The 16,277-nt window shown below is 45.4% G+C and overlaps 1 protein-coding gene across 2 annotated transcripts in view; it reads left to right on the top strand.

Annotated features, from left to right (window-relative positions):
* The window catches only part of SMARCAL1 (SNF2 related chromatin remodeling annealing helicase 1), a 106,312-nt gene that overhangs the window by 66,209 nt on the left and 23,826 nt on the right, over positions 1–16,277 (top strand). For both annotated transcript variants that reach the window (XM_088455778.1, XM_088455779.1), the window contains exons 12-13: positions 3,366–3,436; positions 7,263–7,365. In XM_088455778.1, coding sequence (XP_088311904.1) covers positions 3,366–3,436; positions 7,263–7,365 — 174 coding nt within the window. The remainder of the gene's footprint in view (positions 1–3,365; positions 3,437–7,262; positions 7,366–16,277) is intronic.

Genomic DNA, 16,277 nt, shown 5'->3' with positions numbered 1-16,277 from the left:
CAGGAAGATAAACCTTCTGCCTGATGGGACGGGCCTCCCTCTGGGGGACCCCTGAGTGGAAGGCCGACGTCTTCAATTTGTCCAGTGCTGGCACAATACCACCACGGATGCCTGGGTTCGAGAAGTTGTCTCCCAGGGGTACGCCCTGTCTTTTCGGCACAGACCGCCCCACCAGTTTTTCTGCACAAGTCCTTCTCAGGACAAAACCATAGCTTTGCAGATTCAGGAAGTTATAGAGTCCTTGCTGAAAACAGGGGTCATTGTTCCCGTTCCTCAGGCACAACGGGGGACGGGGTACTACTCTACTCTGTTTCTGGTGCAGAAACCTAATAGTTTTGATCGCCCTATCCTCAGTTTGAAGTCTCTGAACAAATTCCTCAAAATTCCCTAGTTCAGGATGGAAACATTCCGTTCCATCATTCTGACGATGGAACCTGTGGATTACATGGTATCCCTCGATATCCAGGACGCCTACCTCCATGTTCCTATAGCACCTTCACACCAGCGGTATCTGAGGTTTTGCTATACTACAACATCACTACCAGTTTGGCCTCTCCACGGCACCAAGGGTATTCACCAAAGTGATGGCGATCATGGCCGCTCCATCTTCGGAGCCAGAATGTACGGCTGCTGCCGTATCTAGACGACCTTCTTTTGCTGGCGAGCTCTCCGGAGGTACTGCTTCAACATCTCCACCTGACGATCGCTTGTCTGCAAGCGCACGGGTGGTTGATAAATTGGAAAAAGTCCTCCCTGATTCCATCACAGCGGATGGTTCATTTGGGAGCCCTGCTAGATTCTCATAAGCAAAGGATCTTTCTGACTCTGCAGAAGATCTCCTCCCTACAGCTGCGGATACACAGTTGCCTGAGCAGTTGCCGCCTGTCGGTCCACTCGGCAATGAGAGTTCTGGGGTCCATGGTGTCGGCATTCGACATGGTGAAATTTGCCCAGTTCCATTCCAGGCCCCTGCAGAGGCTGATTCTATCGGAATGGAACGGGTTACCTCAACGGATCCGGTCTCAGATGCTGGTGTTGTCCTCGGAGGTTTGGCAGTCTTTAGCTTGGTGGCTTCAGACGGCTCATCTAGTCGAGGGGCGCCCCTTTTGGATCCCGGACTGGGTTCTGCTCACAACAGATGCCAGTCTCCGAGGTTGGGGGGCAGTGACAGGCTCGTTGGTCTGCGAAAGAAGCACTTCTCCCCATCAACATTCTTTAACTGTGGGCCGTGTACAGGGCCCTGCAGTCGTCCGGCACCGCTCTTCAAGGAAGGGCGGTTCAAGTTCAATCCGACAACGCCACCATGGTGGAACTCACAGTCGGGCTGCGATGTTGGAGGTGTCTCGCATCCTTGCTTGGGCGAACTGCCACATTCCAGCAATCTCGGCAGTCTTCATCCACGGAGTCCTCAATTGGGAGGCGGACTTCCTCAGCCGTCACGACCTGCATCCCGGGGAATGGTCGCTTCACCCAGAGGTATTTCAACTACTCGTGGACAGATGGGGGCTGCCGGAGCTGGACCTGATGGTCTCCCATCACAATCAGAAGTTGCCCGGGTCAAGGACAAGAGACGCAGGCGCAAGTCTGGTGGACGCACTGTCTGTGAAATGGACATTTCAACTGGCGTATCTATTTTCTCCAATATCCCTGCTGCCTTGGGTCAAGCAGGACGGCGGCACGCTCTTGCTGGTGGCTCCAGCGTGACCCAGACGTCCTTGGTACTCCGATCTGAGGAGCCTCTCCATCGACGTTCCGTATCTTCTTCCTCAGCGTCGGGACCTGTTGTCTCAAGGGCCCTGCCTTTACCCGGATCTGGGTCGGCTGTCTTTGACGGCGTGTCTCTTGAGACAGCCGTCTTAAGGTCTTGGGGCTTCTCGGGTTCGGTTATTAGTACCATGCTCAGGGCACGCAAGCCAGCTTCCGCACGGATTTACCACAGAGCGTGGCACACTTACTTTCAGAAACTATGATCCTCAGGTGTTCCGAGTTTCTAGGATTTTGGCATTTCTTCACTCAGGTTTGGACCTAGGCTTTACGTCTTGCTCATGTGTCCGCGCTGTCTGTGTGGTTCCAACGTAGGATCGCTACACTGCCAGATGTTCACACTTTGTTCTTCGAATCCAGCCTCCCTTTGTGCCTCCCGTGGCTCCTTGGGACTTGGCGGTGGTTCTTCGGGCCCTGCTGGGACCTCCTTTTGAGTCTCTTGAGTCAGTGGAACTCAAGTGGTTAACGTTTAAGACTGTTTGTTTTTCTCCTGGCGACTACTTCTGCCAGGAGGGTGTCAGATTTGGGGGCGCTTTCCTGTCGTCCCCCTTTTCTGATTTTATACCAGGACAGAGCGGTGCTTCGCACTCGTCCTGAGTTTCTACCTAAAGTGGTTTCTAAGTTCCACATTAATCAGGAACTTGTTGTGCCAGCTTTTCAGTCACCTGATCTTTCAGCTGGCGAGGCTTCCTTTGGATGTAGTCCGTGCTCTCAGAATTTATGTGGACCGGATTGATTCCGTTAGGAAGTCTGATTCCTTGTTTGTCCTCTTTGGTTTTCACAGGAGGGGTTGGCCTGCCAACAAACAAACTTTAGCCCGTTGGCTTTGTTCTGTTATTTGTGAGGCTTATGCACAGGAGGGTTTACCTGTTCCAGCCTCCTTTAAGGCTCATTCCACTCGGTCTGTGGGTCCTTCTTGGGCCGATAGACATGGCGCCTCTGCTGTTCAGCTATGTAAGGCGGCCACCTGGTCTTCCATTCAGACATTTTTGAGGTTTTATGCGTTTAACACCTTTGCCTCTCAGGATGCATCCTTTGGGCGCAGGATTCTCCTTTCTGCACAGGAGCGTCCCCCGCCCTTAGTTGAACTGCTTTGGGACATCCCAAGGTCAACCATTTGGACCCTGAAGTAGAAAACAAAAGATATGGTAAGAACTTACCTTTGTTATCTCTATTTCTACGAAATCCATAGGGTCCACAGGGCACCCACCCTGATGCACCTGGCTTCATATGGGCTGTGTGGCTGGTCACCGGTTTTCCGTCTCCCACTTCTGTGAGTATGGTTTCTTGTGTGTTCCAGTCTTCCTTCTCTCTGTTTAGTCTCCTCCTCCGGCCTTGGCTGATTACCAACTGAGGTGCCTGTGGCTCGGGGGCGGGGTATAGAGGAGGATGGACCCAAGTGCATCCTGGGAGCAGCAAAAGCTTTAACTGCGTGGTGCCCGTGGATCCAGATCCATCTATACCCCAAGGTCAACCCTGTGGACCCCTATGGACCTCGTAGAAACAGAGATAACAAAGGTAAGTTCTTACCATATCTCTTGTTATTCTAATAGAAGCGATTGCATCCATTCTGCACATTGTAACATATCATCTTATCACAGAAAGTTCAAGAGAAAGAAGCTCTTCTCCTTTTCTACAACAGAACAGCAGAGGCCAAGATCCAATGCGTCACGTGAGTGTTGTTGCTGGCAGTATTACAGGGGGGGTTGTTATATTATTTTCTTATCTTTGGTACGGGTTCTGATCAGTGTCTGCACAATATATATACATGTGAGTTTGTTTTTCAGTCGCCCTGATCAATCTTTTCGCAGGTTATACAGTATAAGTGGCAGATCATTTAAATAAAAAGTTTTTCTCAAACATTTAAAAAAATATTTTTTCACCCTCATCCACTAGGGGACACTGGAGTATATACAGTGGGTTATAGATGGGTAATGAGTGGAGCCTGGCACTTTAAATTTCTCTGAAAGTGTAGCTGGCTTCTCCCTCTCTATTCCCCGACCGACCTTAGTTTATATTTGTGCCTGAGAGGAGCCGGATGCACTGAGGGCTGTCTCCAACCCTTTTTTACTAATTATTATTTTATTTTTTTTGCCTTTATTTACTGTATTCTTCAGGCAGACTGTAATAAGGGTGGGCAATAAGTGGACCCCCAGCTGTTGTAGAACTACACATCCCAGCATGCCCTGTCACAGTTTTGCTATTTGACCATGCTAAAACTGTTGCAAGGCATGCTAGGATGTGTAGTTCAACAACAGCTGGAGGGCCGCTAATTGCCCATCCCTACTATGACCGCAGTCTGTCTGCTCTGAGACCCACTACAGCCACTGTGGCAAGTGTCCAGGTCCCGGGCCACAGCATGGCTGCCTTCAGACTAAGGACCTGCCACACTGCACATAGCTTGTGTCCGGATCTTTGGGCTACAATCTCTGAAGACCCGTTACGGCCCTCGAGAGCTAGTGTCTGGGCCCCGGGCCACACATGGCCACTGTCACAGTGGGAACTCTCCACAGCGCACACGGCTAGTGTCTGGGTCCACGTCTCCACCCACTCCTCGGAGGCAGCAATGGGGAGTATGCCCCCTGATAGAAGGAGGGGTAGGCGAAAGCAAACAGGCGTGGGTGCCTCCAGCCAGACCGTGCACCAGCTGGCTGAGCAGCGGCAGGATCTAGTTGCCCTCAGCCCAGTCAGAACGTCCGCCTGCGGTAGGCATGTCAGAGGGGCGTGTTTTATATGGGTTACCCAGCAGCAGGAACATGCTTCCGGCTGGACAGTTGCTCCCATTGGCCACGCTACATATCGAGCACCCCCCGCATAAATTATTAATATCCCGGGCTAGGGGTGAAGCTTAGCGGTGGTGAAGTCACCTCTCACACTCCCATTTTAATGGCCGTGGTTCAATTGCTATTGGAAGCTCCCTTATTGGCCGGCCATTCTAAAGGCTCAGTCAGGGAGATGGTCTGCCTCCACTTATCCGGCGGTGCTGTGCTTCAAGCCGCCTCCTTCTTGCACTGCGCGCCCACAACGTACCGTGCGCACATGGGCTGTTTATTCTCTAACCCCCTCCCTCATGACGCAGGGAGCTAAGTTCGCCGGGGCTTCGGCTGCATTAGTAGCAGTGTTAGAATATTCTTAAGCTGATGATGGCTGATTGGTAAGGTGGCTGGCTATAAAGCTTGTCTGTGCAATTCTTCAAGCTATATATTTAGCTTTATAATGTGCATATTAAACCTACAGCGCTGTAACCACACTAAATAGCCGGTAGATGTCACAGGTTCTAAACCAGAGCCGCAGTGGCTCAGCGGAAATGCTGGAACATTATTATCTTCATATGTTTTTCTCTTATCCTTCCGGTCCCTCCCTGGCACAATCAGGGCTGGGCCGGGCAAGTGGAGATTTCTCGCAGGGCAGTGTAGAGGGTGTAATGGTTAGGATTGCTGTCTCACAGCACTGAGTAAAGTATATTCTCTCTGTGCTTGCGTGGGTTTCCCCCCACACCCCTATAGGGGACGGAACGTTTTACTTGTATAGAGTTTTTTCAGCTACAGTTTGTATACGATATGCCAGAATTCTGTCGTCTCATTTGGTTTTAGACCGGATGCATGGTTACAGAGACGGGGGGAGCTACGGCTCTTGGCTCAGTATTAACAGTATCTGTTAGGTAAGCATGATACTTGCGTCTAAATATCATTGCTTCTCTACCTTTTGCCTAAGATCAAGGGGAATATTTATCAAAGTTCGATTTTACTTTCGTTTTGAAGTTGGATTTAGCTCACTTCAAACCGGAAGTACAAATCCCTCTTCAAATCCCTCATTTACTAAAATTTGATTTTAGAAGCATTTTCTAATTTGAATTCGATTTGGTTCGGTTTTGAACAGTGGGCCTGATTCAGACCCGCTCGCAAGCGCTTGAGCGGGTCGATGGTGTGCCCTGCGCATGCGCTGCGGCCGGACTGCGCGTGTGCAAGCCCCGGAGCGAGAGATGAGGTGCCGTTGCTGGCGTTTTAACTCTGTGGCGACGGCAACTCACACCCTTCGTGGCTAATTGGATTGACCCTGTTATGTCAATTTAGTATTCTATCTGTTTTATTGTTTTGAGTTCACTATGCAAGCAAACCAGTTTTGGGCATGCATCCGGAGTTGCACTTAAAGTGAGACTGCACTGCCCCCATCCAGTCACTTGTGAATATAGGCACCATCACTATAGTGCACATTTGCAATAGCCCTATCCTTAGTGCAAGAGATGCTTTCACCTCTGATATCCCACAATTCTGGCAATACACCCATTCCAAAGAATACCCATCCAGTCACAACTGAGTTTGTTCGACTTGGAATCACCCGCAATTGCTTATATAGGACTTGGCGCATGCTACAGATGGCAAAATCTGTATGTAGATGGAATTGTATGCAACTCTGGATCAGTCCCATTGTCTCTGTAAGAGCCTCTATATGTACAGCAGTTACGTCTCATATGATGATGTCTCCAGTCATTGAAAGGTGTTCCTTTGATTATAGACAGCACTTACAGTTAATTGGCCATAATACAGCCACCACTTGTTATATAGCACAATAAAAAGTAAAAAGAGATTGGGACTGAGGGAGCAGAGTTCTGAAATAACATTCTGCTTCTATAGATTCTGGTCCATTTCCTGAAAGTACAATTAGCACCAGTTATTTTTTGTATTTATTTCCTTGAAGGCAGCAGAATGTTTGGAACAGATGAAAGCACCTGAACCATATAAAACACATTAAAGCTATCTAGTTGCTTTGGATTAGTTTAGCTATTTGGAAGCTTTCCCCTTCCTTATAGCTTTACAAGGTATTCTTCTCGCTCGATCTGCGTGAAAATCGGCATTGCGTACATCTCTGAATCCGGCCCATAGCTAAGTACAGCACTGACTGCAATACCGTGCTATTCTTTACCATATAGTTTAGCTTACCAATGGCAGCTGAAGTTTAACAGTCATTACAGACACAAAGAACATACACGGTACAGATGTGGCAAGTTACTGACTGGTATGTGTACCAAGCTCTGGATTAGGACTTCATATCTGTATGTTTTCCAACTGCTGACAGGTAAGCAAAAGGAAATGGTGAGGTTTAGTGCCGTTTTGTAATCTGAGCTGTATTTTCCTACTTCAGTCGCATTTAATGTTCAGCAGCTGAGGCATGTTCAGACTTCCTATACTACCCTGCACCAAGTTCAAGTAAGGAAACAAAAATTGCTTCTGAGTTCTTTTAAAGCTGTAAAACTACCTAGGAAAATATTTTCTTAGATGTTGGTGCAGCTTTTCCTATGTAACACCCCCCCAAATATATTTATTTCCATATGATCCCATATATATCTCACGCAAAACAAAGCAGCATGTTAATTTAGCGTTTTATGATTATTTGTGTGCATAGATTCCTTTGTCATTATATGGTTACAATGCTACTATATGTATAGATGGAAATATAGTTTTAATATTTCTCTTTCTCTCCAAATGACGTTTTTGCAGAGAATACATCATGGATCTGCTGGAGAGTGGGCGACAGAAATTCCTGGTGTTTGCCCATCACAAGCTGGTCCTGGACAGTGTTTGTGGAGAGCTGGGAAAAAAGGTAGTGTGATCAAGACATAATGCTGACCACATGCTTCAAATAAAACTATAAGTGTGTGTGCAAAAGCTAGGAGCTTAGGAAATAAAATCCCTGAACTAATTGCAATAATGACAAGGGATGATCTGGATGTTGTGGCTATTACGGAGTCATGGTGCAATGAAAATCATGACTGGGACATAGCTATACCGGGATATACTTTATTTAGGAAGGACAGAATGGGAAGAATAGGAGGATGACATCACTAAAATGGCATTAAAAGGAGAGGTTTTAATCATGGGAGATTTTAATCTACCCGATATAAACTGGGAGGTGTCCGTGGCAAGTTCCACTAGAAGTAGGGACATCCTGAATTCATTGCAGGGCGCCTCCCTCCAGCAATTGGTGAGGGAGCCCACTCGGAAAGACGCAATATTAGACTTAATATTTACAAATGGAGACAGAATATCTGATGTAAAAGTGGGTGAAAACCTGGGATCCAGTGATCATCAAGCAGTATGGTTCAGAATAAAGACAGATACTGACTCACCCCATACAAAAACAAAGGTGTTAGATTTTAGGAAGGCTGATTTTGCAGGGATGGGAAGATGTGTAAGCGAATCTTTGGCAGAATGGAGGAACTTGAAAGGAGTGCAGGAGAGGTGGGAAAATTTAAAAAGTGCAATATTAAAGGCAACAGACCTTTGTATCAAAAGGGTTAGGAAAACCACAAGGAAAAGGAAGCCAGTGTGGTTTGGGAAAGAGGTAGCAAGTATTGTGAATGCAAAAAAGATGGCCTTTAGGAAATACAAGCAGACGCCAAATAATGAAGACAAAGGAGTATCTTGTACAACAGAAGGAGGCTAAGAAATCAGATGTGCAAAGGCAAAAGCTGAGGAGAAAATGGCACAGTCAGTGGGTAAAGGGGGCAAAACTTTTTTTTTAAATTATATAAGCAAAAGGTGGAATAAAAAGACTAAAGACAGAAAGAGGGAGTCTTGTTGAGGGAGACAATGTAATAGCCGATCATCTTAATTATTTTTGTTCAGTATTCACTACTGAGAGAGAGGGAATGCGCCACAGTTAAGTTGCAGGTGTGATCAGAAAAATGAGGTAGGAACAAGCACATTTACAGAGGAGAAGATCCTAACAGAACTCTCAAAACTGAAAGTGGATAAATCAATGGGGCCTGATGGGATACATCCAAGGATACTAAAAGAGCTTAAAGGGGTGCTGGTAACACCATTAACAGAATTATTCAACCAGTCACTAGCTACTGGAGTAATTCCAGAGGACTGGAAAAGAGCAAATGTAATACCACTGTACAAAAGTGGAAGCAAGGAAGAGGCAAGCAACTACCGACCAGTGAGCCTTACATCAGTAGTTGGGAAATTGATGGAAACACTCTTAAAAGAAAGAGTTGTAGATTATCTCAAATCCAGCAATTTGCAGGATCCCAAACAGCATGGATTTACTGGGGGGAGATCATGTCAAACAAATCTTAGTGACTTTTTTGACTGGGTTACTAAGGAAATAGATAAAGAGGGGGCCATAGATATAGCTTATCTAGACTTTAGTAAGGCTTTTGACACTGTTCCACATCGCAGACTGTTAAATAAACTGGAAAGCATGGGATTTGATACAAAGATAGTTGAAAGGATAAGATCATGGCTGCAGGATAGGAAACAGAGAGTTGTAGTAAACGGAGTGCAGTCTCAAGAGGGAAATGATACCAGTGGAGTACCTCCGGGATCTGTACTTGGACCAGTGCTTTTTAATATCTTTATTTGTGACATTACAAATGGTATTGAAGGGAAACTATGCATTTTTGCAGATGACACAAAGGTATGCAACAGGGTAGACACACCAGGAGGGGTAAAACAAATGATTGATGATCTAGGTAGACTAGAGGAATGGTCAAGAAAGTGGCAACTACAGTTTAATGTCAAAAAATGCAAGATCATGCACTTGGGTCTCAAAAATCCGAAGCCTAAATATAGTATTAATGGCACTATACTGGACACTACTGAAGAGGAAAGGGATCTAGGAGTCACTATTTCAGGTGACTTAAAGGCAAGCAAACATTGTAACAAAGCAATGAGGAAGGCAAGTCAGATGCTTGGTTGCATGGGGAGAGGAATCAGTAGCAGAAAGAAAGAAGTGATAATACCCTGTATAGGTCATTGGTACGTCCTCATCTCGAATACTGTGTTCAGTTCTGGAGGCCATATCTCCAGAAGGATATTAATACATTAGAGACTGTACAAAGAAGGGCAACTAAAATGGTGCAAGGTCTGCACCACAAAACGTACCAGGAAAGACTAAGATATTAATATGTATAGTTTGGAGCAGAGAATGGAAAGGGGGGACATGATAGAAACGTTCAAATATATAAAGGGTTTTAACAAGGTAAAGGAAGGAGACATTCTTCAAAGCAAGAGAAGTATTATAACAAGAAGACATGTTCTGAAACTGGAGGGTGGTAGGTTCAGGGGAAATTTGAGGAAAAATTACTTCACAGAAAGGGTAGTGGATAAGTGGAATAGCCTCCCATCAGAGGTGGTAGAGGCTAAGACAGTAGAACAATTTAAACATACATGGGATAGACAAAGATATCCTGCAGAAGAAGTAAGGATCAATAAGGGTTGAGGTAACAATATGTTTAAAAATAGGGCAGACTAGATGGACCAAGTGGTTCTTATCTGCCGTTAAATTGTATGTTTCTATGCTGCTCCTATGTCAGATCGGACAGTGATCCCATTACTTAGCACTCGGGCGAAGCTCAACAGTTCTGTTACATTTATGTTGCTCTCTCGTGTCAGCAAGTTGAATATTTCTTTCATTGTAATGTTTAACTGCTGTAACTAATACACTTGTGTTATCCACAAACCTTGTACAAGCTTCTCCACTTCAACAGTCACACAAAACGCTGACACAAACATCTATTTTCCCTTTGTACTCAGAAAACGTAGTACATAAAACATTTTTATGTCTGCTAAGACATCGTAAACCTAACTCGTCTTTCTTCTAAAACCTACTTTTGTTACATCTATAAATTGGTTACGCTCTAAGGGCTACATAACTCAGTTACTCTAAAATTCTTAGTTTTCGAAACGCTTTAATGAATTTAAAGAGCCCCACAGCTGTACATTACATAATATATAATTTACTTGTATCAAGTTCATCAGTTTGTCCCTTCTAATTTCTTCTTCTACCATTTGTGGGGGAGGTATTTGACTTTTAAAATATGTAATCTGCTTCCTTTGCCAGAAGCACTGGTTTCACAGTCACAATTTATATCTGGGTAGGTAAAATCACCCATGTGATGACATTTTCAGTTTGTAATAAGAATTGAGTTTCACTACAATTGTTTTTTCCTCATCTCTTTAAGAGGGACAACGCTACCAGGGGTTGTGAAAGAGCAGAACCTAAGCACTCATCCAATCTGTGTCACACCGCTACCAGGGGTTGTGAGAGTGCAGAACCTAGGCACTCATCCAATCTGTGTCACACCGCTACCAGGGGTTGTGAGAGTGCAGAACCTAGGCACTCATCCAAATCTGAGGGACTCCCCTACCAGGGGTTGAGAGTGCAGAACCTAGGCACTCATCCAATCTGTGTCACACCGCTACCAGGGGTTGTGAGAGTGCAGAACCTAGGCACTCATCCAATCTGAGGGACTCCGCTACCAGGGGTTGTGAGTGCAGAACCTAGGCACTAAAGTATAATGGTTTTGAAGGATGTAGCTGCTCCCCTCTCAAGTTCAGTTTAAGTTCCCAAAGCATTAGGCAGGTATTTTGTATGGAGCTGCAATCTGCGGCCTTGTTAAATGGTTTATTTGCTTTATTTTCTTTTATTTAGCATTTGTAAAGGCTGCTGTTGTAGTACTCCACACTCCCATGTGCATTGTAGATAGGAGCATCACTCCCTGGTGGTCTAGTGGTTAGGATTCAGCGCTCTCACCGCCACGGCCTGGGTTCGATTCCCAGTCATGGAAAGTGAGGTCCTTTGATTACAAGTGGTGTACCCAAAGTATCTGTACTTGGACCAGTGCTTTTTAATGTCTTTGTTGGTGACATTGCAAATGGGTATTAAAGGGAAAGTATGCCTTTTTGCAGATGACACAAAAATATGCAACAGGGTAGACACACCAGGAGGGGTAAGACAAATGATGGGGGATCTAGGTAGACTAGAGGAATGGCCAAGAACATTGCAACTACAGTTTAATGATAAAAAAATGCAAGATCATGCACTTGGGTCTAAAGAAACCAAAGGTAACTTATAGTATCAGGGGAACGTCAGGATCTCCACCATAAGGAAATGCCATTTGTTGGTGACGTGAGTGCACCCTCATCTGGTCTGTATCCTGCCTTTCTCACTGAGTGGTGTGTACTATCAGTGATTTCCAGGGCCACAGCTTCTGTCCTTATCAAAGTAAGGCTATTAGCATGCTATTCCATGTGCTGGCGATGTTCTGCAATTATCATAGGGGGGCGTGGCTTCACTCGTTTCTCTGCCCTATAGCCGTTTCCTTAGAAGCAGTGACAGTATCTCCAAGGCAATCAACAAGAAGCACGCCCTTGTGATCCCAAAACATGGTCACCATGATCACCTTTGCTGATGGAGTTGTTTTGGATTTCTTTGAAGGTGGGGTCGATGCATGTTTCGATATCATGGATGCTTGCTTAGTTTCTGGTATCACATGATGTACCCACGTTTCATCGCCTGTAACAATACGCTGCAGGAACTGCACTCCCTCCTAATGGTACCATGTCAAGTGCACAAGACAGTCCCATCCTACTGGTTTTGTGAATTTCTGCGAGTTGCTTAGGTACCCAGCATGAACACTATTTCCTGTACCCCAGTTGCTCATGAATGATGTTGTGCACTGTACCCAACTGCGATGTTCAGTTTGTCAGCAATATCCCTAACACAAATGCATCTGTCCTCCTGAATCAGACCTTTCATGTAGCACAAATTGTCTTCTGTGATGGACGTTCTTGGCCAGCTGGATCACTGCTCATCTTGAGCGTCTGTCCCGCCGTTCTCAAAGGCAGTGCACCAAACCTGTTTCCATGACATGACGTGGGGGTCATTCCATGCCAAATCATCACAAAAAAAACTAACTTTTCAACCCGACCATCTCAGGTTTTCATGAAATTTGGTAGGATGATAGACGACATAAAGCTACTTTCATATGTAAAACTTTAGCCGTCAGTGATACACAGTGCTCATGCAACAGGGTTGCAAACATGACAAGAAATGTAAAATTTATGCTTACAAGGTCAACTAAAACCAATCATAACTTTGCTTCTAATTGTGGAAGAACTTTCATGTTGGTCTTGTTTTGAAGCTAAAGGGTCCATAGTTTTCATAATGAATAGTTTTATATTTAAATATTGACTTTTACATTTCAAGGTCACATGATGTGAACTTTGACCTTGAATATCTAAAAGTGTATGTTTAATTTTTTTGTACATAAAGTATGTTATACACTTAAATACAATCTCTTTGGTATAACTTTCATTTTGGGATGCCTTTGGGAACAGGAGTAAAAACAATATGAAGTACTGCATTTGAACCCTTCGTGCTCTAACCATGCAACTGGCAAGTTCAGACTTATCTTGTTGTGTCCCTCTCTGTGTTCTAGGGATGACCATCGGTAATTTTCCATCGGTGATAACCATTGATGATACAATAATAATCTATGGTGAACCATCGGTGGTTTGCACCACTCGCGGCCACCACAGTCGGGTGTTTTGCAAGCTGCCGGTTAATCAAAAAACAAGAGAAGGGGCTTAGGTGGCGGGACTTAGTGGACAGCCAGGGGGCAGAGCTAAGCTGTGTCGTGAGCAGAAAAAAACTCATCAGGTCGTCCTCGGTCTCTGGGAGGGACGAGGCCAGGGTCTGCATTGGTGGATGCAGACTTCCTGGCCTCACAAGCTACCAGGACCCAGTCGGGCTGCTGTAAGATTCAGCAGCCACAGCCTGGCCAAATTTTTTACAGGTTTCCATTTGCAATAGGTTTCTTTTTTCATTCTTTTCCTCTTGATCGGTGATGATCCCACACTGCTTAATCTTTCATTTAATGACTGCAAAGCTGATTCAGTCATGCTTGTTGCCACTTCTGTGTCACTTTCCTCATCAATTGATGTTTGGTCCGTCCTCAGCAGTAAAAGAATCCCTTTTACTTTTTCCTACAGTTATCACAAATCATTTGATCACTATTGACATGTGGCTGTATTTTAATCATCCATGGTAGCACCTTCCTTAATTGTTTTCTACTGCTGATATGTCCTTTAATATCAAATGGGTTGCAGCACTGAGTCCTAATGTACTACTTCTCCATTTGTCACGCTCTTGATAAAACTACAAATGGATGGGAGCCTCCAGAAAATCGGGTGGCGCTCCCGGCCCCCTGAAAAGCAGGCAAGGCTTGTATCAAAACGGCCCCATCCCCAGCTTCACAATGCTGGTAATCTCTGCACTGTGTAGCGGTTGCGGGACCAAAATGATGTGATCGCGTGGTCATGCCCCCCATTCCGATCCTAATGCTGAGTAATATCCCTAGCCACACCCCCTATGTGCCACCATGCACTCCAACTATACCATCCTGGCTGCCTCCTCCCAGAGGCAAGCATGTCTTGTATCACTAGTTCTCAATGCAGAAGCTACAGCCAGACTGAGAGGTGCAAACCATCAGTGGTTCACCATAGAGTGTTAATTTACCATCGATGATTATCACAGATGGTGCCATAGATGGTGACCATCGATGAAAACCCACCAATGGCCATCCCTATAACACAGAGAGACACTACAAGACAAGTCTGAACTTGCCAGTTGCATGGTTAGTGCAAGAAGGGTTCAAATGCAGTACTTCATAATTTTTTTTACTCCTGTTCCCAAAGACATCCCAAAATGAAACTTATACCAAAGAGATTGTATTTAAGTGTTTATACTTTATGTACAAAATTTTTTAACATACCCTTTTTTTAGATATTCAAGGTCAAAGTTCACATGTGACCTTGAAATGTAAAAGTCAATATTTAAATATGAAACTATTTTTTATGAAAACTATGGCCCCTTAGGTTCACAACAAGACCAACATGAAAGTTCTTCCACAATTAGAAACAAAGTTATGATTCATTTTAATTGACCTTGCAAGCAAAAAATTTTACATATGAAAGTTTCTTTATGTCTTCTAAAATCCTACCAAATTTCATGAAAATCTGAGACGGTCGGGTTGGACACTGTGATGATTTGGCATGGAATGACCTGTTATCTTAAACCTCAACAAGTTGGTAATGAATTTCGGCTGCTGATGTGCCATTTAGACGCGAAATCTAATCACACTATGCACCTCAATGTTTGACTATATTTCTGCCGCCCCACCATCTTACAACTGATGTTGGGACAGTATGACTGATATGAGGCACAGACTAATGGCCGTGAGGATAATCAGTGGTCTACCTGCTCTGGCTGGAAATTAGAATGAAATAGAGAGCATTACACATGTGAGAGGTCTTGTTACCTTATTGAACCACCCTCATACTACATACACATGGAAACAAAAAATCCATATTTCTTCTTCACTTCCATAGGGGACACAGGGACAACACTGGGGTATAGGCTGTGCAGAAGGACTGGGCATCAAACAGTTAAAGTCTTTGACTTCCCAGACAACCCAGCCTCCTTGTCCCCTATACTTCGCCCCCTGCCCCAGGCAGGCCAGTTTGCATTTGGTGTCGAGGCAGTAGCCAGGCACACTTACAAACAGGGGCTGCTTCTGCAGCCTAAGTCTTTATTTTCATTCATTTTATTTCCTATAGGACGCTCAGCGCTGCCGCTACTCCACCCCCGGCGCTGGTGGCCGTGGTGCTGGCGACGGGGTCAGCGACCTTGGCCGGGTCTTCCACAGGCACAGAGGACCGCAGCCGGAGGTTGGGGACTCTGGTAAGGCGGCTCCCTGCTTGCAGAGAGCCGCAATTGCGCGGCTTTACCTGCCGGTGGGTCTCTGATAAGCGGGTGACCCGTCCATTTGCACCACCGCTAGACCTCTAGGACACAGGCAGTGGGGCTTTGCTGATCGTAAGGACCATTGCCCTTGGGGCTCTAAGTCAGAAGGGGGAGGTGGGCTCTCCCCGTTAGCCTCTCCCACGGCCTCTGATGGGTTCACTCATGGAGGCTTTCCTCCAGTGGGTTTATTATCCTTCTCCTCTCCCTCCCATAGAGACGCTGAGCGGCCATTTTAGTGCTGCCAGCTATAGCTAGTCACAGGAGAGCTGGGCTCATGTCTTACTGTATACTTTACTCCTAAGGTCAGTTTATACAGTTAAGCTCTTTCCAGCTGACTGCTGATATATATAGATAGATAGATAGAGAGAGAGAGAGATTGATTGTATTGAATGTACTCTGTGCTAGTCTTCATTGAAAATTTTTATCTTTTCTCTCTTCCTGTCTGTCATTCTTTCTGTTTCGTTTTAAATACGGTCTCTCTGTGTATCTTGGCAGTTAGTCCATGTATTACAGGGTGAGGGGTTCACTATGTCCCCATTTAATTGTGCCCCACTTATTACCAATTGGTACTGCTTTACATTCATTGCACTTACCCCTTATTTCACACATCAGTTGCTACAGCTTCATGTGTGGGTGTTGCCTTGGATTCTACCATGTCCTCCAAGAGCAAGACACTTGTGGAGGTGGGAGCTCCTGTGTTACACACATGTCTGTTGGTCTCTCCCCGCATTCGGGTACTGTCGCACGTCCAGCTATGGCTCCCGCCTGGGTAGCTGAGGCCATCAGCAGTTTGTCGTTCTACAAGACAGAAAAGGAATATGCCTGCGCTCGGTTTTACCTATATCATACATGGTACCAGCAGCGTGGCAGTATTATTGCCATAAATGTATACAAAACAGAAAAACTTTTGGTATCGGCGC

Source organism: Taudactylus pleione, unplaced genomic scaffold (genome assembly GCF_031769625.1).
Source record: "Taudactylus pleione unplaced genomic scaffold, aTauple2 ptg000671l, whole genome shotgun sequence".
Taxonomy (NCBI): domain Eukaryota; kingdom Metazoa; phylum Chordata; class Amphibia; order Anura; family Myobatrachidae; genus Taudactylus; species Taudactylus pleione.
This window is presented reverse-complemented; position numbering and strand designations above follow the sequence as displayed.